Raw genomic sequence first — 25,113 nt, 5'->3', positions numbered from 1 at the left:
AACTTCTCAAAATTAAGCTTTTGACTAAGTTAGTTGGTTCATATAAAAAATATCAAAATATAAAAATATTTGTAAGACTATTAAACCATTTGAAAATCTTATCTATAAATATTTTTAGCTACAGTCCCCTAATTCATACACTACAGTCCATATGCCCTACCTCCCCCCATACCCCTGCTTTGCAATCCCTATCAGTGAACCTTTTATAGAGTGTTTGTGTCTCTGTGTGTACCAGTGAGCGTGTATGTCAATGAGATAGCCAGATGCATTTTTTGTCAGTGGGCTTCTTGTCTGTGTGTGTGAGATTATCTGTGAGCTAAAGTTTTCATGCATGTTAAAGGGCTGACATGTGAAGTGAATTACTATATTGTTACAATTGCTCATGTCAATGGGTGGGGTTTATTAGGTAGCAAGTGAACAGTCAGTTCCTGAATTTAATTTGTTAGAAGTAGGAAAAATAGGCATCAAAAAAGATCTGAGGGATGGCTAGATGACTGGGTCAGAGCATCTCCTAAACATCGGCTTGTGGGGTGTTCCTGGTATGCAGTGGTTAGTATTAAGTAACCAATCAGAGTGTTATGAGTCAAATTACACAGCGTGGGAAAATTCCAAAGAACTTTCCCACGCTGTGTAAAATGACACAGAGCACTTACCTGTCAGTCTCTTCATTTACCTGTCAGAGCACTCTGATTGGATGGCTTAAACCCACCAATCAGAGTGCTCTGAGCCTAATTGCAGGGCGGGGCAAGGCTTTATAAGCCTTCCCCCGCCCTGCAGAGCTCAGTCTGCGCGGAGCCCTCGCAGGGTGAAGATGGATTTTTTTTTTTTCGCTCGTTTTTTTTTATTGCGTCTGTTATTATGGATATTTATTTAGCCTTTTTTAGGGCTGAAAAAAGAAGATTTTAGAAGAAAGAAAACATCGAATGGTAAGTTTATTTTTATTTTTACAGATACTTAGTTAAATGGTCCCCCCTCATTATTTTTAGGGTGAGGGGGGTAGGTAGGAGTTAATTTTTTTGGGGAGGGGGTGACTAGGGGTTTGGGGACCGTTGTTACCTGTGGGGGAGGGGGGTTAAATTTTCCTTTAGGGCCCCCACCCACCTCTTAGGGGTGGGGCTAGGTGGGAGGACATTAGGTCCCCCCCTTTATTCTTGTTTAGGGCCCCCACCCACCGTTTAGGGGTGGGGGCCAGGGGGGAGGACAATAGGTCCCCCCCATTTGTATTTAGGGCCCCCACCCGCCGCTCAGGGGTGGGGGCCAGGGGGAGGACATTTGGTCCCCCCCATTTGTATTTAGGGCCCCCACCCGCCGCTCAGGGGTGGGGGCCAGGGGGGAGGACATTAGGTCACCCCATTTGTATTTAGGGCCCCCACCTGTCGCTCAGGGGTGGGGGCCAGGGGGAGGACATTTGGTCCCCCCCTTATTCTTGTTAAGGGCCCCCACCCACCGCTCAGGGGTGGGGGCCAGGGGGAGGACGTTAGGTCCCCCCCCCAATTTTTATTGAGGGCCCCCACTGCCGCTCAGGGAGGGGGGACCCTTTTTTTTATTTTTTCTTAACAGTGAGCAGCCACAGGCTGCTCACTGTTTAATATACATGCCCCTACTCGCGATATTGTGAGTAGGGGCACAATTTACTAATACTAAGTAAATTTTACTTAGTATTAGTAAATTTGGCTGAAAGACCAATTTAGGTCTTTCAGCCTTTTGGTAGATAACTCCCTAATACCGTGGGAATTAGGGAGTTATCTACTAAGCAGCTGCAAAAGAAGTCCCAAAATTCCGAAGTTCCGAAGTTGCCGAAGTTCCGAAGTTCCGAAGTGCTGAAGTGCTGAAGTGCCAAAGTTCCAAAGTTGCTGAATTTCAGAAGTGTCGAACTGCCGAAGTGCCGAAGTTCTGAAGTGCTGAAGTGCCGAAGTTCCTGAAGTTGCCGAAGTTCCGAAGTGTTGAAGTGCCGAATTGCCGAAGTCCCGAATTGCGAAAATTCTGAATTTCGGAATGCCGAACCGAACCGAAAATGTTCCCCATGCACATGCCTCATATTTGTGTTTATACCGCTTTTTTTTCGATGTGTGCAGCACATAGATTCTCTTCTACTAGTGTGGTCAGATGCGCTATATCCAGTCCCAGAGCTCAAGCATGTAGGCAATAGTTGTGTTTGTTCATTGAATTACATTGTCAGTGTTGATTAATAAAGTCTATGGTTTCCTTAACTTTCCCACCAAACTGAAGCTTGAAATGTGAGAATCCTGAGTAATGCCCTTATTAGAAGGGGCAATATTAGTTGGCATAGTTATTACTAGGCAAAACAAGCATAAATTTCATCAGGCACATAAGAGGAAAGGACCACACATCCCTATGTTAAGCACTGGTTTGTGCTCACTTTAACTCGCTGCAACACAGGCTTCCAGAATCACAATATAGTCCAATGAAGTTCAAGCACACAACAGCACATTTGTAGCAGCTTTTATTCAGTCTCACAAAGCTTAGGAGAGGCCTCATGCGAAATGCGATTTGTGTGTCATGTGACCTAATAAAAGCTGCTATAAATCAGCTGTTGTAAGCCTGTACTTCATTGGATTATATGGCCACTCCCTCTAAGCCCTAACAGAAAATGTAACACTGAAACATCAGGTTGCGCCTTACAGAGAACGTCACAAATATAATATTAGACACTTGTAAAGTCTTTGTATCTTAGTATTTTTCAAAACGTTTACTATATGAGGAGAATGAAAATAAAATAAAAAAATACAGCGGCGTACTCCAACCCTTTGTACGAGCCTTATCCAAATTCTGTAAAATATTGAATGGAAAATAGATTATATATTAGTGAAATGTGATATACAATTATATACAATCATACCTCATGACCACTTAAATCAATAAGAAACACACTTGAGAATATGGAAATATTCCCACACTACAGATAAATTTGATTATAGTCATTATAACTGCGTACGATTAATTTAACCAATAATTATTTTTGGTTTTATGATACTTTTTACATACAAAAATCAGACTCGGCCATGTGTATCAGATTCCCTCCCAGTTAAGCCAATCTTTTTATGGTGGAATGGGAAGATTCTGCCGTTTGGAGTGGACATAGCTGGGTTGAAAACCGTATCCTCTACCCAAGATATATTAAGGAGTTATTTTTATATTTTGAATGGCCTAAATCTGCATTTAAGTTTTTTTAAAGGATAAAACAGAGGTACAAAAGTTCAAATTCTAGTAAAAATTCCATCAACTTTTTAGATCTTCTCATTTATACAGACAATGTAAATATATATATATTTTTTCTATTATTATTTTTTTTAAAACTCTCCCATTGTTTAACATGTGCAACTATTTCACATGGTAGTAACAGAGACTAAAATTTAATTTTGTTTATTTATTTTGATATTTCCTGTACTAAATGCATTATTGTTTAGTATTTATGCTTACCAGACAATTCAAATGTGACTGTTTTAATCTAGATCAGGGGTGGGCAATATGCGGCCCTCCAGATGTGTTGGACTACATCTCCCATAATGCTCTTAGGGTCATAATGCTAGCAAAGCATCAAGGGAGATGTAGTCCAAAACATCTGGAGGGCCGCAGATTGCCCACCCCTGATATAAATGAATATTTTTCCACCCCTTTCTCTTCTTTTTATTTTATTTTTTTAATTTTGTTCTGTTATTGTAAAAAAAACTGAAAATGATTCAATAAAATTTTTCGTTTTGAAAAATAAATAAATAAAAAAAATAGAATTGTACAGGTCCAAGCACATTTAAAGAACAAGCTGCTATTTAAAAACATAAAAATAAACTGCTAATAATCTAGACATCTTAATTTAGAACATGCTCATAAAATACAAACAAGACAAAAAACTCCTTGTAACTCTAGATTACACTAATAAAAGTAAGAAAATGAAAAGCATTATTAATAAACATACTAAAAGAAGATAGTTTCAAAATGACATTATATCCAAACAACAAAACAAAAATCGTCTTTAGAGGAGCTCCTAACTTAAAATTATTTTTAACTGTGAATTATGCTAAAGAACAGAGTACTATAATAAAACATTTTTGGAAAAGCAAGGCATTTTCAAATGTAAGACTTGTATCGCCTGCAAAAATGCAGATAAATCTCATGATATCAAATTTAAATTAAACAATACACAAAGGAGCATAAAATAAATAACTTCATTACATACAATACCAAGAATGACAAGTGACCTTGTACTCTTCAATATGTCGATATGACCACAAGGTGTTTAAAATTAAAAATAGCTGAACACTGGGGGCGGAGCCTGACTGCAGAGCTGACCAGACGAATCTTAACAAAAAATAAGCCTGATTTACCGGACACACGTTGTTTTCTCTAACTGGACACAACCAATACCGATTTGTAAGCCCTCGTAGCTATTCTCTTGAGCTTAATCTGCGGACAGTCGGAAGCAGTATGCCCGGACATGGCGGCGGCCTGTGGGAAGCTTCCAGACTCCTGGGAGAAATGACTCACAAAGGCCCTGGGTCGGCACAATTCTGGCTCAGAATCCAGCAACGCACAGCATGACTTGCTGCTGCCCCTGACGGTTAGCCTAGCCCGAGACGCACAGCCTATAGACCGCGGCCCGCCAGGAGAAACCATGTGGCGGTGCGGCTCGTGAAGAGATGGAAGCCTCGGAAAGCACACAGGCGATGGAGACCCGACCCTACAGTGAACTACTACGCTCCTGGGCCAAGACTTATCCAGGTAAAGGTCCCCCCACACCTCTCACATACTCAGAAGGTCATAGTGTGATGGCATGATCCGAAGACCCCGACATCATATGATCGGGGGAGTAGAAGCATAACGCTGGAGATACGCGCTCCGACTTTCAATTATTGCATATACTGTTTATTCTATAATGCCCAAATCCAGCAATAAAGATCCTGATGTTAACCCTGGCAATCGTCTCCTACCTGACCTGCTAAAGGTCATGACATTATAGAATAAACAGTATATCCGATAATTGAAATTATAGGAAAGAGAGAGCAAACAGATCTGAACAACTGAAATTACAGGTAAGGATAACTAGGTTATGAAAATAAAGAGTTCCAAAGTGGAAATAAGGTAACAGGTAAACCTATACATGAAGTTCCCATTGGGAATTCTTTAGTCCCAATGGGTTTAAATGCAGATCAATGTGTTGATCTTCTATTATTGTGTATGTTTATTTCCATCCATCTGTCAAAGTTGTATTTATTGTTCCAATATGTATGCTACCTTCTACCACTTATAGTGTTTTATTTTTATTGGTACTTTATGGTCTCTCTTGTGCCATTTCCCATATTACTACATACTATATGTTATGTTATTATTTATATAGCGCCCACAAATTCTGCAGCGCATTACAATGGGTGGACGAACAGACATGTAGTTGTAACCAGACAAGTTGGACACACAGGAACAGAGGGGTTGAGGGCCTTGCACTTTACACTGTTTTTGCACAGTAAATTATAGCACTTTGTTGTATTATTACACTTTGCACATTATTGCATTAGCATTATTGGTATACTGCACTTATTGTCTCAAAGACACAGCACACCTTTGAATTTCTTATCTTGTATGTGAGTGTTATGCGCTTGTACACTCGTGAGGTGCAGCTTTTTTGCAACTACAACATTTAGCAGATCTGCCCTACTTTGCATGTGGCTAGTGTTTTTCAGGGATTGTGATTTCACTTTACAGTGGGCTTTTTTAGACTGGGACTACTCATTTGTTATTTCATCTCTGAGAGTTGGTATTTTATTGTATATGCTTCCATACAGGTGTGGGATAATCTTTTAATGTATTTATTACTTTTGAGTTGATATTTATTGTTCCTGTTTAGATTGCTTATATATATTAAAATATTTTTTATACAATTTAGAGCACTCACACACTCTATACCTTTTATATTGTCCTATTTTAAGTCGCTCGATAGTGTTGTGAAGCTGCCCGTTTTTCTATTGTTTTAGATTTAGTTCATTACATACTTATCTCGATTGGCTCTTGCCAAACCTAGCTACACAGGGAAAAGGTATATACTACCCATGGTAGAATATGCTACCTGATAACCAAAAACAGTAGCAATATCTAGTCTATCTGACAGGAAAGTTATGTATGCGCTAGTAAACATTTTTACATGAGTAGGAATTCCTTGTGAGATCATGTCCACCAGAAGCACTCAGCTTGTGTCAGAACTGCTGCAGCAGATGTGGGAACTGTGTGGCGTTCAAGCAATACAGGCAGTCCCTTACCTTCCCCTGACTAATGGGTTCTGCAAACATTTTAATGAGACACTCAAGAACATTATTAGCCCATTCATAGACTCTACCCAGATTGGGAAACTTTCCTGGCATGTATAAAGAGGTACCACATGAACCCACAGGTTTTTTACCCTTTGAACTGTTACACGGGTATTAGGTATTTGGACAATTAAGTAAGAAAAAAGCCCATTAGTCGTCAATTGTATACTAATAGGACAGTACAGGGGATAACCCTACGTAAAGAATGCAAACAAAAAGGAAAAGGGGGACTGTCCCTAAATAGCGAAAGATATCGAGAAAATAAATATACTTTAATAAATTGAGATAAAAACACACACACCAAAGACTAACAAAAGTAGCTATGTACTACTGCCTCAATAATGGATAATTGGGGCAGGCGAGATGGCTATGACTACAATTGCTGGGTGTGCATAAACGGAAAGACAGTGAACAATCAAAAAGGACACACATATATATAAAAACATGAGCTAATATCGCCCTTGGGAATACCCCTGTGTTAAGGAGTATGTGTATGGAACAGGGTCCCAGTGGGTATATAGTATGATACAGCTCAACAAACAGCACGTAGCTTATATGAGAAGAGTATGTTAACGGTCTAAACAATTCCCATAGTAAATATAGCTTGTATGGCTGGTATGTGCCTTGGTGAGCACTTCGCTAGAGTATCGATAAGGTTGTACCGTAGCTAGTATCAATGGCTGCAAGGGCTAACAACCTCCCAGGTAATTTCCCTGTGTAGCAATAACGTGCAGCAGGGACCCCAATGGGTATGCGGGAGGGTAGAGCCACAAAATAGTAATGATAAATAAGCAGCTAATGTTAGGTATATAAGACTTGGTATAGTCACACTGGTTGTCAGGTTATCAACCCCCTAGGGAATACCACAGCGTATGTACAGAGTACACCAGGGTCCCAATAAGTATGCAGGGGGGTATATAGTCAAAGTAAGCACTATAGTGGCAATGCTGTATAATAGTTAGTGGCTAGCTGTAATAGCAAACCTGTACGTTAATTAGCAGTAATCCTGAACTGTGCCTTCATGGGCACCTAGTATAAGGAAAGATATATATATATGATAATCTGTTGCTAATAAGTGCCCTGAGCTGTGCCTTCAAGGGCACCTGGCAGTGAAGTAATTAGCCCACTAACGTTCTAAGATAGAGTATACAGGCTTTTGCCCTAATCTGTGCCTTCGTGGGCACCTAGCAATGAGGGTAATCAGCTTACTAACGTGCTACAATACAGTCTCCAAACAAATGAATAACCTAATCTGTGCCTTCAAGGGCACCTAGCCGTGAGAGTAGAAAGCTTGCTAACGTGCTGAGTAGAACTGTTAATCTGATGTTACAAGATTACAAGCGGAGAGGTCCAAAGGTCCTGGGCAGAGCAAAGGTAAGTGCAATGTCTCTGTGCATGATAGCACCAAAATCAACTTAAAGTAAGTTGCACAGGACCAAACATCGAGCCCCGACGCGCGTTTCGCCAGAGACAGGCTCATCAGGGGGAACCGGCTCTCCAGAGAGGGTGAGTTTAAATGCCCCGCCAAGAGTCATCATTGGATCGACCAAAGATGTGATGTCATCAGCGATAGTGAGTCACTACGGAGGCTGGGCGCATCCAAAATTAAAGGTATAGCGCTAGCCAACGAAAGGATCGTGATCTGTATGTCTGATCACGAAGCATTCCACGACCCAAGAGTGGTGCTGACAGGGGAAAAGGGTTAGGGTCTGCCCCTTAGCCCAACAGTAATATTTATTGACCACTGCTAGCCCTTCAATTATAATAAGGGATGGGTCGCATTGTGACAAAAAGATAGTGCATGTTAATGCTATAGTTAGTGGTCTATCAAACAAGTTAGACCTGTCGTTGTTGGTGTGAGTTAGAACGATTAATAACGAATGTCAAAAGTAGTGATAGTGCAACAAAGTGCTGGTAGATGAAAAATAAAATTGTTGACAGTGCTTGTCATCGGTGAATGAATGCGGTATAATTGAATTCTTCATTCAATCCCGATGGGGCCAACGTCTTAAAGAGATATATCCACTTAGATTCTTTTTGTAACAGGATCCGATTAAAATCTCCTTTTCTGGGATTGGGCAACAATTTCTCTATTGCCTGAAATCTTAGATTGTCTGGTTTGCCATCATGAAAATTGGTAATGTGTCTAGCCACGGGTGTAGGGGTGATGGTGTTTGCTATTGAATTGATGTGCTGTAAAATTCTCCTACGGAATTGCTGGAATGTTTTTCCGATGTATTGTGCACCACAGCTGCATGTTATAAGATAGACAACCCGGGTGGTGCTGCAATTCACCAGTGCATTAATGGCTATGGTGATGTTGGACTGTGTTGACTGGACAGTCTTGGAGGGTGTAATATATTCACATGCCTTACAGTGGCCACACCTGTACGTCCCTTTGGTGTTGGTTAGCCAATTGCTAGGTAAGGATGGTACTGACAGGTGGCTATGGACAAGGAGGTCCTGTAAGTTGGTGGGTCTACGTGCTGTTAATGGAGGGTAGTCGGGAAGAATGTCTTTCAGAAGGGGGTTATGAAGTAAAATTGGCCAATTCTTGTGCAGTATATCAGACATGGTATTCCAGCCTCGATCGAACGTGGCGATACACCTTGGTATCTTAGAGTCTGCTTTAGGTTTGCTAGTCGTCAGGCTCACATGTCTGTTTATCCCACTAGCTCTTTGGAATGCCTGTTTGAGAATGCGGTTCGGATAACCTAACTCCTTGAATCTAGATCTTAATAGTTTGCATTCATTATTGTATGTAAGGTCTTCAGAGCAATTCCTTCTTGCTCGTAGGTATTGGCTAAAAGGGATTGAGGCTTTTAGCTTAAAAGGATGATGGCTGTCCCAGTGAAGGAGACTGTTGGTCGAGGTTGATTTCCGGAATAATTCAGTTTGGATACTGCCACCTTCTGTGAGGATTATTTTGAGATCTAGGAACACTAATTCTCGTTCGTCGATCACATGTGTGAGCTTCAAGTTGATCTCATTGTCATTGAGAGTTTGTACAAACTGTTCAAAAATCTGAGTGGGGCCAGTCCAAAACAGGAGCACATCGTCGATGTATCTATGCCAGTTTAGAATATACCCTCTAAACTGGTCAAATTTCGCTGAAGTAACTATGTGCTGCTCCCACCATCCCAGAAAGAGATTGGCGTACGTAGGTGCACAAGTAGTGCCCATAGCTGTCCCTGAGATTTGCAGATAATAATGACCATTGAATGTAAAGTAGTTATGGGTCAAAATAAATTGAAGGGCATTGATAAAGAACACAGTTTGTGAATCGCTGTACGAGGTGTTCTCCAAAAAATATTTACAGGCTAGAAGACCCATCTGGTGGGGTATGTTGGTGTACAGGGCCACCACATCAAGACTGGCTAGCATGGTGTATGGGGGGACTGACATATCATGCAAAAGTTGCAGAGTGGTCTTGGTGTCTTGGAGGTATGAGGGTAACTTTAGTACCATTGGATGTAGAATCTTCTCCATATATTGACTCAAACGCTCAGTTAAACAATTGTTCCCAGATACTATAGGTCTACCTGGTGGTGGGGATAAACCTTTATGTACTTTGGGAAGACAATAGAACGTAGCGATTGTCGGGTTCTTGTGAGGTAATAGGAATTTAAATTCCTCTGTAGTAATTACCTGTTGTGTCCTGGCTTCAGTTAGTAAGGTGTCTAGCTCACTTAAGAATATGGTGGTTGGATCAGACGGAAGGGTCCTGTAACTAAGGCTGTCATTAAGATGGATCATACACATATTGATGTAGTCATGTCTGTTTTGTAGGACAATGTTTCCACCCTTGTCAGCAGGTTTAATAATGATATTATCAAGTGTTTGAAGTTCTTTTAATGCTAAGCCCCATCGGGATTGAATGAAGAATTCAATTATACCGCATTCATTCACCGATGACAAGCACTGTCAACAATTTTATTTTTCATCTACCAGCACTTTGTTGCACTATCACTACTTTTGACATTCGTTATTAATCGTTCTAACTCACACCAACAACGACAGGTCTAACTTGTTTGATAGACCACTAACTATAGCATTAACATGCACTATCTTTTTGTCACAATGCGACCCATCCCTTATTATAATTGAAGGGCTAGCAGTGGTCAATAAATATTACTGTTGGGCTAAGGGGCAGACCCTAACCCTTTTCCCCTGTCAGCACCACTCTTGGGTCGTGGAATGCTTCGTGATCAGACATACAGATCACGATCCTTTCGTTGGCTAGCGCTATACCTTTAATTTTGGATGCGCCCAGCCTCCGTAGTGACTCACTATCGCTGATGACATCACATCTTTGGTCGATCCAATGATGACTCTTGGCGGGGTATTTAAACTCACCCTCTCTGGAGAGCCGGTTCCCCCTGATGAGCCTGTCTCTGGCGAAACGCGCGTCGGGGCTCGATGTTTGGTCCTGTGCAACTTACTTTAAGTTGATTTTGGTGCTATCATGCACAGAGACATTGCACTTACCTTTGCTCTGCCCAGGACCTTTGGACCTCTCCGCTTGTAATCTTGTAACATCAGATTAACAGTTCTACTCAGCACGTTAGCAAGCTTTCTACTCTCACGGCTAGGTGCCCTTGAAGGCACAGATTAGGTTATTCATTTGTTTGGAGACTGTATTGTAGCACGTTAGTAAGCTGATTACCCTCATTGCTAGGTGCCCACGAAGGCACAGATTAGGGCAAAAGCCTGTATACTCTATCTTAGAACGTTAGTGGGCTAATTACTTCACTGCCAGGTGCCCTTGAAGGCACAGCTCAGGGCACTTATTAGCAACAGATTATCATATATATATATCTTTCCTTATACTAGGTGCCCATGAAGGCACAGTTCAGGATTACTGCTAATTAACGTACAGGTTTGCTATTACAGCTAGCCACTAACTATTATACAGCATTGCCACTATAGTGCTTACTTTGACTATATACCCCCCTGCATACTTATTGGGACCCTGGTGTACTCTGTACATACGCTGTGGTATTCCCTAGGGGGTTGATAACCTGACAACCAGTGTGACTATACCAAGTCTTATATACCTAACATTAGCTGCTTATTTATCATTACTATTTTGTGGCTCTACCCTCCCGCATACCCATTGGGGTCCCTGCTGCACGTTATTGCTACACAGGGAAATTACCTGGGAGGTTGTTAGCCCTTGCAGCCATTGATACTAGCTACGGTACAACCTTATCGATACTCTAGCGAAGTGCTCACCAAGGCACATACCAGCCATACAAGCTATATTTACTATGGGAATTGTTTAGACCGTTAACATACTCTTCTCATATAAGCTACGTGCTGTTTGTTGAGCTGTATCATACTATATACCCACTGGGACCCTGTTCCATACACATACTCCTTAACACAGGGGTATTCCCAAGGGCGATATTAGCTCATGTTTTTATATATATGTGTGTCCTTTTTGATTGTTCACTGTCTTTCCGTTTATGCACACCCAGCAATTGTAGTCATAGCCATCTCGCCTGCCCCAATTATCCATTATTGAGGCAGTAGTACATAGCTACTTTTGTTAGTCTTTGGTGTGTGTGTTTTTATCTCAATTTATTAAAGTATATTTATTTTCTCGATATCTTTCGCTATTTAGGGACAGTCCCCCTTTTCCTTTTTGTTTGCATTCTTTACGTAGGGTTATCCCCTGTACTGTCCTATTAGTATACAATTGACGACTAATGGGCTTTTTTCTTACTTATTCCAAAAGGTTTCAATACCATTCTCAGCCCGCTGGGAAATAGACTTGCCTAAACACATACTTTTCCTTTGGCTTTGACTATTAAAGTGTATATTTCCCATTACTTACTAAAGTGCTTGTGTCTCATGACTGACCTATTGGACAAATTGGGTGATCCCAACCTAGGACAGGATGAGATCACCAACGTCTTTTCGATTAATCCACTCACCAACAGTGACACTATCAATAATGACATAAATTTCTCTTTTTTTGCCATTCAAAAATTATACCAGGAACAAATTAGAAGTTTCTGGGAATTGACTAGCTTGCGACAATACTCACAACAAAAATTAGTACCTAGAGGTTTGCGTCCCGACATTCTCCTGCCAGATAAAATACAAACCGAAGTACAGCTCAATGAATGGAACACCATTCTTTTAGACTGTTCCTTCCGGTTGATGGATTTTTTGATCAAATTAGAAACAACCAACTTTGACGAGACTAATGTTAAACTTCAAAACGAAATCTCAAAAATAAAAAGCTTCAAGTCTGACAATCTGTATATACCTATGGAAAATAAGTTACAGAATAACATCACTAGCTTTAGACAACATTTGAAAATATAAAAAAACACCAGAAATTCCAACGTGATTTCAAAGACTTCAATAACGGTGAGATTTTCAGACAAAAAAGACAATATAACAGGAGACCGGGTAATTACAGAGGGTCTTCATCCGGTGAGACCGATTGGTCAGACCAGGACGAACCCCCCAGACCAAGATGAAAATCGTCATCTAGAAGCACTGACCGCAAAAGAGATTTCAGTGCCCAACCATACCGCAATAAGAGCATACTCAGGAATACTGACAGATCGGTATCCTTTCTGGATATTCCCATTCCATTGGAAGTTAACAACCCCCCTACCCAGTCTAGCGCACAATCTGCGACTTTTTTAGAGCAGGATCCCCCGCGACAACAACGGGGGAGACTCAGGGACAGGGATCGGTGGGCGTACAAAACCCAGGGCCGGACACAGAGGACTTAACATCGAATAGGATTATCAATTTGTCAGATTTTCCATTATTACCACGCCATATTAACCTTCTCAGTAAAGGACTTTCCTTTGTCCCTACTCCGACCTGCAGCAATTTTAACTGGTCTAAGGACATAAATCTATTTGGTAGAAAATTAGCTCTCAACATCATGTATGCTAAACGCGACCAACAATTGGCAAATGAGTTAGGACTGTCCCTAAAGGATTATGAACTTTCTAAAACACTAACCAGCCTTCTAGATGAACAGGATCCTCTAAGACCCCTGACTAATTTCAAACCTCACAGTTGCTTTACACCCAACTTTAAGGACACGCCACACATAGACCTCTTTGTGGAAATGTCACTTAACCAATTTGAGATGACATCTAACCACATGCCCATCCCCAATAACCTGAGCCCGCAAGAACGCTTAGCATTAAAAGAACTTCAAACACTTGATAATATCATTATTAAACCTGCTGACAAGGGTGGGAACATTGTCCTACAAAACAGACATGACTACATCAATATGTGTATGATCCATCTTAATGACAGCCTTAGTTACAGGACCCTTCCGTCTGATCCAACCACCATATTCTTAAGTGAGCTAGACACCTTACTAACTGAAGCCAGGACACAACAGGTCATTACTACAGAGGAATTTAAATTCCTATTACCTCACAAGAACCCGACAATCGCTACGTTCTATTGTCTTCCCAAAGTACATAAAGGTTTATCCCCACCACCAGGTAGACCTATAGTATCTGGGAACAATTGTTTAACTGAGCGTTTGAGTCAATATATGGAGAAGATTCTACATCCAATGGTACTAAAGTTACCCTCATACCTCCAAGACACCAAGACCACTCTGCAACTTTTGCATGATATGTCAGTCCCCCCATACACCATGCTAGCCAGTCTTGATGTGGTGGCCCTGTACACCAACATACCCCACCAGATGGGTCTTCTAGCCTGTAAATATTTTTTGGAGAACACCTCGTACAGCGATTCACAAACTGTGTTCTTTATCAATGCCCTTCAATTTATTTTGACCCATAACTACTTTACATTCAATGGTCATTATTATCTGCAAATCTCAGGGACAGCTATGGGCACTACTTGTGCACCTACGTACGCCAATCTCTTTCTGGGATGGTGGGAGCAGCACATAGTTACTTCAGCGAAATTTGACCAGTTTAGAGGGTATATTCTAAACTGGCATAGATACATCGACGATGTGCTCCTGTTTTGGACTGGCCCCACTCAGATTTTTGAACAGTTTGTACAAACTCTCAATGACAATGAGATCAACTTGAAGCTCACACATGTGATCGACGAACGAGAATTAGTGTTCCTAGATCTCAAAATAATCCTCACAGAAGGTGGCAGTATCCAAACTGAATTATTCCGGAAATCAACCTCGACCAACAGTCTCCTTCACTGGGACAGCCATCATCCTTTTAAGCTAAAAGCCTCAATCCCTTTTAGCCAATACCTACGAGCAAGAAGGAATTGCTCTGAAGACCTTACATACAATAATGAATGCAAACTATTAAGATCTAGATTCAAGGAGTTAGGTTATCCGAACCGCATTCTCAAACAGGCATTCCAAAGAGCTAGTGGGATAAACAGACATGTGAGCCTGACGACTAGCAAACCTAAAGCAGACTCTAAGATACCAAGGTGTATCGCCACGTTCGATCGAGGCTGGAATACCATGTCTGATATACTGCACAAGAATTGGCCAATTTTACTTCATAACCCCCTTCTGAAAGACATTCTTCCCGACTACCCTCCATTAACAGCACGTAGACCCACCAACTTACAGGACCTCCTTGTCCATAGCCACCTGTCAGTACCATCCTTACCTAGCAATTGGCTAACCAACACCAAAGGGACGTACAGGTGTGGCCACTGTAAGGCATGTGAATATATTACACCCTCTAAGACTGTCCAGTCAACACAGTCCAACATCACCATAGCCACTAATGCACTGGTGAATTGCAGCACCACCCGGGTTGTCTATCTTATAACATGCAGCTGTGGTGCACAATACATCGGAAAAACATTCCAGCAATTCCGTAGGAGAATTTTACAGCACATCAATTCAATAGCAAACACCATCACCCCTACACCCGTGGCTAGACACATTACCAATTTTCATGATGGCAAACCAGACAATCTAAGATTTCAGGCAATAGAGAAATTGTTGCCCAATCCCAGAAAAGGAGATTTTAATCGGATCCTGTTACAAAAAGAATCTAAGTGGATATATCTCTTTAAGACGTTGGCCCCATCGGGATTGAATGAAGAATTCAATTATATCGCATTCATTCACCGATGACAAGCACTGTCAACAATTTTATTTTTCATCTACCAGCACTTTGTTGCACTATCACTACTTTTGACATTCGTTATTAATCGTTCTAACTCACACCAACAACGACAGGTCTAACTTGTTTGATAGACCACTAACTATAGCATTAACATGCACTATCTTTTTGTCACAATGCGACCCATCCCTTATTATAATTGAAGGGCTAGCAGTGGTCAATAAATATTACTGTTGGGCTAAGGGGCAGACCCTAACCCTTTTCCCCTGTCAGCACCACTCTTGGGTCGTGGAATGCTTCGTGATCAGACATACAGATCACGATCCTTTCGTTGGCTAGCGCTATACCTTTAATTTTGGATGCGCCCAGCCTCCGTAGTGACTCACTATCGCTGATGACATCACATCTTTGGTCGATCCAATGATGACTCTTGGCGGGGTATTTAAACTCACCCTCTCTGGAGAGCCGGTTCCCCCTGATGAGCCTGTCTCTGGCGAAACGCGCGTCGGGGCTCGATGTTTGGTCCTGTGCAACTTACTTTAAGTTGATTTTGGTGCTATCATGCACAGAGACATTGCACTTACCTTTGCTCTGCCCAGGACCTTTGGACCTCTCCGCTTGTAATCTTGTAACATCAGATTAACAGTTCTACTCAGCACGTTAGCAAGCTTTCTACTCTCACGGCTAGGTGCCCTTGAAGGCACAGATTAGGTTATTCATTTGTTTGGAGACTGTATTGTAGCACGTTAGTAAGCTGATTACCCTCATTGCTAGGTGCCCACGAAGGCACAGATTAGGGCAAAAGCCTGTATACTCTATCTTAGAACGTTAGTGGGCTAATTACTTCACTGCCAGGTGCCCTTGAAGGCACAGCTCAGGGCACTTATTAGCAACAGATTATCATATATATATATCTTTCCTTATACTAGGTGCCCATGAAGGCACAGTTCAGGATTACTGCTAATTAACGTACAGGTTTGCTATTACAGCTAGCCACTAACTATTATACAGCATTGCCACTATAGTGCTTACTTTGACTATATACCCCCCTGCATACTTATTGGGACCCTGGTGTACTCTGTACATACGCTGTGGTATTCCCTAGGGGGTTGATAACCTGACAACCAGTGTGACTATACCAAGTCTTATATACCTAACATTAGCTGCTTATTTATCATTACTATTTTGTGGCTCTACCCTCCCGCATACCCATTGGGGTCCCTGCTGCACGTTATTGCTACACAGGGAAATTACCTGGGAGGTTGTTAGCCCTTGCAGCCATTGATACTAGCTACGGTACAACCTTATCGATACTCTAGCGAAGTGCTCACCAAGGCACATACCAGCCATACAAGCTATATTTACTATGGGAATTGTTTAGACCGTTAACATACTCTTCTCATATAAGCTACGTGCTGTTTGTTGAGCTGTATCATACTATATACCCACTGGGACCCTGTTCCATACACATACTCCTTAACACAGGGGTATTCCCAAGGGCGATATTAGCTCATGTTTTTATATATATGTGTGTCCTTTTTGATTGTTCACTGTCTTTCCGTTTATGCACACCCAGCAATTGTAGTCATAGCCATCTCGCCTGCCCCAATTATCCATTATTGAGGCAGTAGTACATAGCTACTTTTGTTAGTCTTTGGTGTGTGTGTTTTTATCTCAATTTATTAAAGTATATTTATTTTCTCGATATCTTTCGCTATTTAGGGACAGTCCCCCTTTTCCTTTTTGTTTGCATTCTTTACGTAGGGTTATCCCCTGTACTGTCCTATTAGTATACAATTGACGACTAATGGGCTTTTTTCTTACTTATTCCAAAAGGTTTCAATACCATTCTCAGCCCGCTGGGAAATAGACTTGCCTAAACACATACTTTTCCTTTGGCTTTGACTATTAAAGTGTATATTTCCCATTACTTACTAAAGTGCTTGTGTCTCATGACTGACCTATTGGACAAATTGGGTGATCCCAACCTAGGATTTATTAAAGTATATTTATTTTCTCGATATCTTTCGCTATTTAGGGACAGTCCCCCTTTTCCTTTTTGTTTGTATTTGGACAATTAGATTTATTTTGGGAGTATTAGGAAGGATGGTGCTCTTCCAAGGAGACACCAATATCTATGTGTTAGAACTTAGGGAAAAGGTAGAAACCCTTATGGTGTTGGCAGGAGAAAACCTCCGAGTGGCCAAGACCAAGTAAAAGGTCTGGTATGATAGGAAGGCTTGATACAGAGAATTCCAAGTAGGACAGCGATTGCTTGCTCTGGTGCCTGTTACCCAGAACAAACTCCAGGTTGTATGTCAGGCCCTTGGACTGCGGTCCAATGCCTGGATAATACTACCTACCGTATTACCCAGGATTATCCCAGTCGCGTATATTGTACATACAGAGTATAGACAGTGCTCTACAGATTTGAATTAATAAATGCTCTGTAAAATGCAACCATGAAAGAGCAGGGTGCTCAAATAGTAGAACATAACCTGTGCCCCTTCAGGTCCACAAACTATATACAAAGAGAAATAAACTCCAGGCACACCGTATAGAATTGCATAGAAAAATATTTATTCAAAATACAAGATGAAATACACCAAAAAGTATGAAGTGCATACATGCAGAGAATAAACCATATAAATAGCTGCAAGTACCCAGGCAGTAAAGTGCTCACTAGAAATCCAATACCAATAAGTATATGTGGTATACTAACCCAGAGCTGGAGACTCTCTTACACCCCACTGTTTTGGCATTCAGCCTTCCTCAGAAATCCTCCCTGAGGGGGATTAACAATTTTTAATTATAAAATATGTTCTATTTAGCAACAAAATCTACTAAAAAAATAATCAGTTGACTGTTTGAAAACAGGAAGCAACAGAACAGATGCACATGATGTGCACAATTTTAACAGATGATTAAGGGAAATGGCTCCAATAGTTCAAAAACCTCAGAACTATGTTGATTTGTACAGCATTTTATATTAAGATAATTATTTAATTAATTTTGTATATTTCTATTTAATATTGTATATTGTATATTTCTTCATTAAGTTGAGAAAATGATCAATGTGTATTTGTGTGTGTCCGTTTCTTTGTCTGTGTGTGTGTCAAAGCAATGAGCCTGTTTGAATGCTAACTTGTCATCCATGCAACTATGAACTAAAATTTGAAGGAGTATTAAATAACTAAGTAAATATATAAATTGCAATTACAAAAACAGTTCATACATGGAATAAAAATGATAAGTCATAGAATATAAATATGGAGCATAGTGAATATTTAAAAAGACAAACATGTAAATGCCTAATTAAAGAGCTGTTTGCTCTTCAGCTCAATGCCTGCTGTAAACATAGCAGTTTCAGAGAAACTGCTATGTTTACATATGGGTTAATCCAGCCTCTAGTGGCTGTCTCATTGAGAGCTGCTAGAGGCGGTTCCGCGCTTCTCACTGTGATTTTCAGAATTGAGAATGCTTTCCTATGGACTGACTGAATGCGCGCATGCCGATGACGTCCAAAGGAGGAGGAGAGTCCCCAGCGCCGAGGGATCCCGGTGCTGGAGAAAGGTGAGTGTTTAACCCCTTCCTCCCCCTTCAACCAGACGGGAGGGGGGCCATGAGGGTGGGGGGGACCTATAAATACTATAGTGCCAGGAAAACGAGTTTGTTTTCCTGGCACTATAGTGGTCCTTCAAGGGGTTAATGAAAGATTTAAACATGTCTACTGTGGTAGGGAGTGTATTCTGTGCCATGCACTTTAGGTGTACACATAACTCATTCACCATTAGTATAACAAATTAGTTGAGAAAAAAAATGAGAAGGTATTTTTTAACCCAATTTATATTAAGATGTAACAGTATTTCATGTAAATGCAGGACAATGAGGTGAGTCATTGAGGCTTTGCCATGGTTTGTTGACTATTCCAATTTTTCCAGGACAGTCCCATGTTTTAGGCTCTCGCCATGGCAAAAATGTGACCTGGGACCTCCCCCAACCTGCACCCTAAAAGTATTGGAAACAAGATACATACGTCATATAAATATAAAACATGCCTTTATTTAAACACACAGACATTATGCACAATTACAGCTCTGCATTCACTCACACACTCTATACAAAAACATTCCTACATTCAAAGAAAGAAATGTAATGTAATAAAAAATGATTGCTAGACAATAGATTATAAAAAATATTTGACAAATATAATAAATTGTACCACATATTTGTTATGATCTCATGAGAAAATATTTTTTTTCACAGAAACATATGAGTTTTATAACTTGGCTGGGCATTCAGTAATTTTATTGTTTTTTCTTACACACTTTCTTTATAGATGTAGTGGAACACAGAAGTAAAATGGTGAAAACGTCATCTCTTTCGTTGCTTGTGTTCCTGTTGCTAATCCAATGCTTTTGCAAAATAGCAAAGAGTACAGAAGGTATGAAGAGTGTCCAGAATAATGTGAAAACATAACTGAAGATTGTTTTTATTATTTGTTTTATTATTATTTTGCTGCATTTTTAAAATGTATTTAAATGTACAAAACGATAGCTAAAGTGTATAAGTACAGTGCAAAACATAAATGACACTTGGAACCAGATTCAGTGTTGAACAAAATAAAAAAGCTGTTTCATTCATTACTCTGTTCAAACACATATTAATTATTTCTGGAAAGACATTGTGGCATATAGATTTTCTACCATCCATATGATATATTAAGTATATTTTATAAAGGTAGTAGGCCTTTGAGCTGTTGGGCAGAATTTAGATTGTTAAAGGAACACTCCAACCATTACGACCTGTTCTTAGCACTCTAGTCAATAAGATAATCCCGGGGCCACTAGATTTAGTCCAGAAGGTGGTGACTGGTGACCAGCACACTCCAGGTGGATTGACAAACAGTTCTCACACAGTTTGACTACTTTCCCAAGGAGTATGCCAGGGCACCTCTGGCACTATAACAGCTGTAGTGGGCTGAGGTAGTTATGGTGGTTGGAGCATTCCTTTAAACCATCTCAATGACTCATGCACTTTCGTGTTACTACTAAAAATGTACCCATACTGTCAATATAGGTACAACATTAAAAATTAAACATCTGTGACGAACGCCATTTGACAATACTTTTATACCACTCACATGCCCTCTACCATAACTAGTTCTATAAAAGCACATACAAAATGCAAAATGTAGAATAAATAAATACATTTTGTGCCCACGCTTGGCATATGATGGTGTAATACAATTAAAATTGTCCCCTCCTTCAAAGCAGCTGCAAATCCAGACACTATTGTTTAAATATTTCTAACCCTTATTAATATCTCCATTTTTTTTACCTCTCACCCAACAAGCATCTATATTATTAATTTACTAAACATTTATTTGGAAGTTGCACACAGTATACTAAATCGCTCACACTACACAACACACACATGCATATATGTACACAACATATAGCATTACATATGAGCATTCTCACTGAGGCAGCACTAAACTAGATAAAAACCACCACCCTTAATTCTAGCATTCCTATCTACAAAAACTGAATAGGTCTAGCAGCCCTGTGTATACTTATCGACACGCAGTCATTGGAATAAAAAGAGTGGACTTATTTGTTCATGACTGGTGAGTGCAAACCTTCAAGAAGGTTTCTACATTCCTTTAGAGCCATTACTATTAAGAGGAGATGCCTAGTCTCCATGTCATAATTTCTCTCAGCAGATGAGAGTTTGCATGAGAAATAGCTACAATTATGGATGGGTTTGTCTGGACTTTTTGTGTTGAGACAAAATAGGTCCTAGCTTTGCTTCAGAGGCATCGACTTCCATGACACAGGGGTAAGTAGGATCAGGATGAACCAAAACAGAAGCAGTATCAAATGACTTTTTTTAGAGTGTTAAAAGCTTGTAATGCAGCTTAAATCCAAAATTAGGAACTCCTTTCTTTGTCAATGTGGTTCTATAATTTTGGAGGAACCTTTGATAAACCTCCTATACAGAGAAATCTGCAAATCATATGAATCTTAATTAATGGATTTATTCCCCAGAAGTAAAGACCACTGTAAGACATCAGTGACTTTTTGAGGTCTGTTTATCTGAAGCTCCTTAGAGGACGTGATGTAACCCAAACACTGGACACACTCACTTCTCTAGTTTGCAATATAATCCATTACACAGCAACTTTGTAGGGCCAATATACAAATAAGTGAATGTTATATTTTAAGATCAGGAGAATGTGTCAGGATGTCAATGAGTACTGTACTTGTAATGCCTACTCCTGTATTAAAAGGCATCTTCCATTTAACGCCTTCTTGATTTCTGACAAGAAATACAAGAAACGCAAGAATACATTGGACCATTGGAGCTTAATAGACTTGTGCACCGTGAAAAAAAATGTGTTTCAGCTGAATCACTTTGTGAGAAAAAAAAAAACATTTCATGGTGGGTAAATTTCAGCCATATGACTGTTCAGTCCCTCTGAATTTTATAAACGAAAAACATTTTGAATCAGATAAACTAAATGGGTGCAAAATGGGCACATATTGCAGTACAATATATATTGCAGTACACTTAAGTAAAAAAAAAATTACCCAATAGAGGGGAAAAAGAGGAAGAATGGTAAAGAAAGTCTATTTACATATTGTATATTAAATATTAATTATATGATGTGGTATATATATATATATATATATATATATATATATATATATAATATGTGATATCATATGATATATAAATATGGATTTTTTTTTACTGCTTTCTCTTTCCTCTTCCTGTCCTTTCCCTTATTGTTCACTTCTTACTTGATCTGTGAATAAAATTGAAACTTAGTGTCCGTCCACTAGCCATCAATCATCTTTTCTCCCATCAATCATCTATCATTTTGGTGCCATAGGCATAAACATGCTCGATCATTGAACAATTATTTTGGTTCATGGTTCATTCTCCTTTCTTCATGGAAACAAAGAAGACCTCAACACCATTAAGAGGTGAAGACAGTCTTGTGAATCTGTATGCAAGGGATTCTTGAATGTACTCCTTCATTATCATATTTTCATGTAGTGACACAGGGTTAGTGCCTAGCAACATTTTAAAGATTCTTTTCGCAGTCATAGGTACTGTGCAGTGGCAATTTGTGTGCCATTTTCTTATAAAACATGATTCAGGTGCTGAGGAGCTGCACTAGTAGGGAAAGGGGCTGCAGTAGACAAATTCTAAGCACACACAGGAGACAGCAGACAAACAAAACCTCATGCACTTCGTACCCCAAGAAATTAGTTCTCAATTTTGCCAATCAATAGCAGCGTTATGCCTTGAAAGCCATGTTAAATGAAGAACAATAGGGCAGGAGGGAGAATAGATAATGTGTTATAAAATCTATATTTCTAGTTTTTTTTTTAATGTACACTACTGTTACACCAGATATGAGTTGCACTGGTGTGACACTGTGCCCTGGCAGGCCCTGAAACGCACACGTTTGAAGGAAACTGACTGCTATTATATTATAGTCAAAAATGTTTTTTGGTTTTTTTTTTTAAATGCAAGCTATTGTGACACCAGATATGAGTGGTGGCACTGGGCAAGTGGGTACAGTATACACTGTGAGCCTGACACACACGCTGGCAGGCAGGCAACTGCAATTAGATTACACAGAAAAAAAAAAAAAGCAGACTGATGTTCTAGCCCTAAAAAGGGCTTTTTGGGGGTGCTGTTCTTACAGCAGAGATCAGATGAGTCCTTCAGGACTGTAGTGGACACTGAATACACTAGCCTAGCTATCGATTTCCCTATTAAATCAGCAGCAGCTACACTGTCCCTCCTCTCACTAAGAATGCAGCTTCCGGGGGGCGGGGCCTAGCTGTCATGGAGGAAAGACGCACTTCATGTGAGCTCCCTCAATATCTCACTTTAAGCAGCTATCAACAAGTGAATTTCACCCCAGAAGGGGATGACCCAGCAATGTTGCTCCTACCTGACCAACCCGACATGCTTAACAGCAGTCAGCAACTCGACAGAGTCTTACTTACCTCCACGTGGCAAGTGTGGCCTGGTGCTCACCGGGCAGGAGAGGCGGCCGATCTCACGATCCTGGGATGCCCAGGAGCAGCTACTTCCCGGCAGGAGCTCCGTTACTCCCCCCCCATCGGACCAGTGGGGGTTATCCTGGTCCACCCCTGAGAGGCTGTCTGGAGCTAATGGACGCACAGAGCACAGCCGCCCAGGCTGACATACTCATTTGCGACTCTCCCAATATGGCGGCAGCCGCGTGTCCTCCTGGTACCAGCAAAGCATGGCAGGATATTGAGTCTAAGCTGGACAGACTCTTTAATCAATTTTGGAAGCAAATAACAAGCAGGAAGCCCCAACAAGCTCCACCACAGCCCCAACAAGCTCCACCACAGCTAAGCGAAGCAGTTCCCATTAAAATCCACCAACGCAAAAGGCGTTGAAGACGGGATCGGAGGCACAAACAGAAATGAGAAAATACCTGTTCATAACCCAGTTCATATCAGCGGTCAAAGCACTCTACAACTTGCCAATGGCGTATGGAGGCTTCATGTCTTGGTCCTTCGCTATCACCAATGGTCCTCGACAGGACTTTCCACTTACATATTATTACTTGAACCCCTAGCGTCCCAGATCCGCGCTTACGAACACATATCAGGGGTCTGAATAGGGAAGACAGAACATAAACTTAGCCTCTTCGCGGATGATGTCCTTCTGACCATCACTCGCCCCGAAAGTTCTCTCCCTGCTCTCACTGATACATTAAAGGAATACAGTAGGTTCTCATATTATAAACTTAACACAGCAAAAACACAAGCTATGCCAATCAACTTAGAACAGTCTATAGTGCAAGACCTCAAACAACTATACAACTTTGATTGGAGAGTGGATCAGATAACATACCTAGGGATAAAATTGACCAAAAACTCGAATTACCTCCTTAAAGCAAACTATGCCAAAGTGGCCAATGACATACGTACGCAATTGGACAAATGGACAAAGGACAAATTTATGTCATGACTGGGCCGCATCGCGGCGTTCAAAATGATGCTGCTTCCAAAACCCCAATTTCTGTTAAGGTCTCTACCAATAGATAACCCCAACACATATTTCTCACACTTACAAACAATAGGGAAATCCTCGAGGGAGGCTTGGTTATCCCAGACATACGGGCCTACTATCGAGCTACAATAATAAACCATGCAATCAGTGCACACAACTACAAAAATAAGCCCCCATGGGTGGACATTGAGTCACAATGGTCTCTAGAAGAGGGTATCCAGTATCTTTTTTGGATATCCAAACCCTTACGCCCAAAACGACCTGCATGCTACCCACAACCTCTATAATGTTAAATACCCGGGACAACCATAAGAAGAAATTTCTTACATGGAGCCTCTTTTCCCTAGCCACACCAGCTAAATCTTCTATCTTATTCCTACATTCAACAGTAGGAGGTAGGAAGTCAGGGGATTAAGGTTCCTGCACCAATTATGGAATAGAGACAACCCTTCACACAACTCTGTCCCACCCATGACTTACACTCATCCATGTACCTATCCTACCTTCAATTACAGTCAATTACGCAGAAGTCACGACAGGCCATGCCCCCATCCAAGGCACCACTGCCATGCCTATCTTTAATAGAGAAAATTTGCATTGAAATGTTGCTAAAAAAGAAAGTGATATCGGTCTGCTATGATACTCTAATG

General features: G+C 40.6%; 1 protein-coding gene across 1 annotated transcript in view; it reads left to right on the top strand.

The window, feature by feature from the left end:
- The window catches only part of LOC134588638 (granulocyte-macrophage colony-stimulating factor receptor subunit alpha-like), a 62,230-nt gene that overhangs the window by 871 nt on the left and 36,246 nt on the right, over nucleotides 1-25,113 (top strand). Inside the window, exon 3 of the mRNA XM_063444285.1 lies at nucleotides 19,731-19,835. Coding sequence (XP_063300355.1) covers nucleotides 19,731-19,835 — 105 coding nt within the window. The remainder of the gene's footprint in view (nucleotides 1-19,730; nucleotides 19,836-25,113) is intronic.

The sequence above is a fragment of the Pelobates fuscus genome, chromosome 1 (assembly GCF_036172605.1).
Source record: "Pelobates fuscus isolate aPelFus1 chromosome 1, aPelFus1.pri, whole genome shotgun sequence".
In the NCBI taxonomy this organism is placed as follows: Eukaryota; Metazoa; Chordata; class Amphibia; order Anura; family Pelobatidae; genus Pelobates; species Pelobates fuscus.
This window is presented reverse-complemented; position numbering and strand designations above follow the sequence as displayed.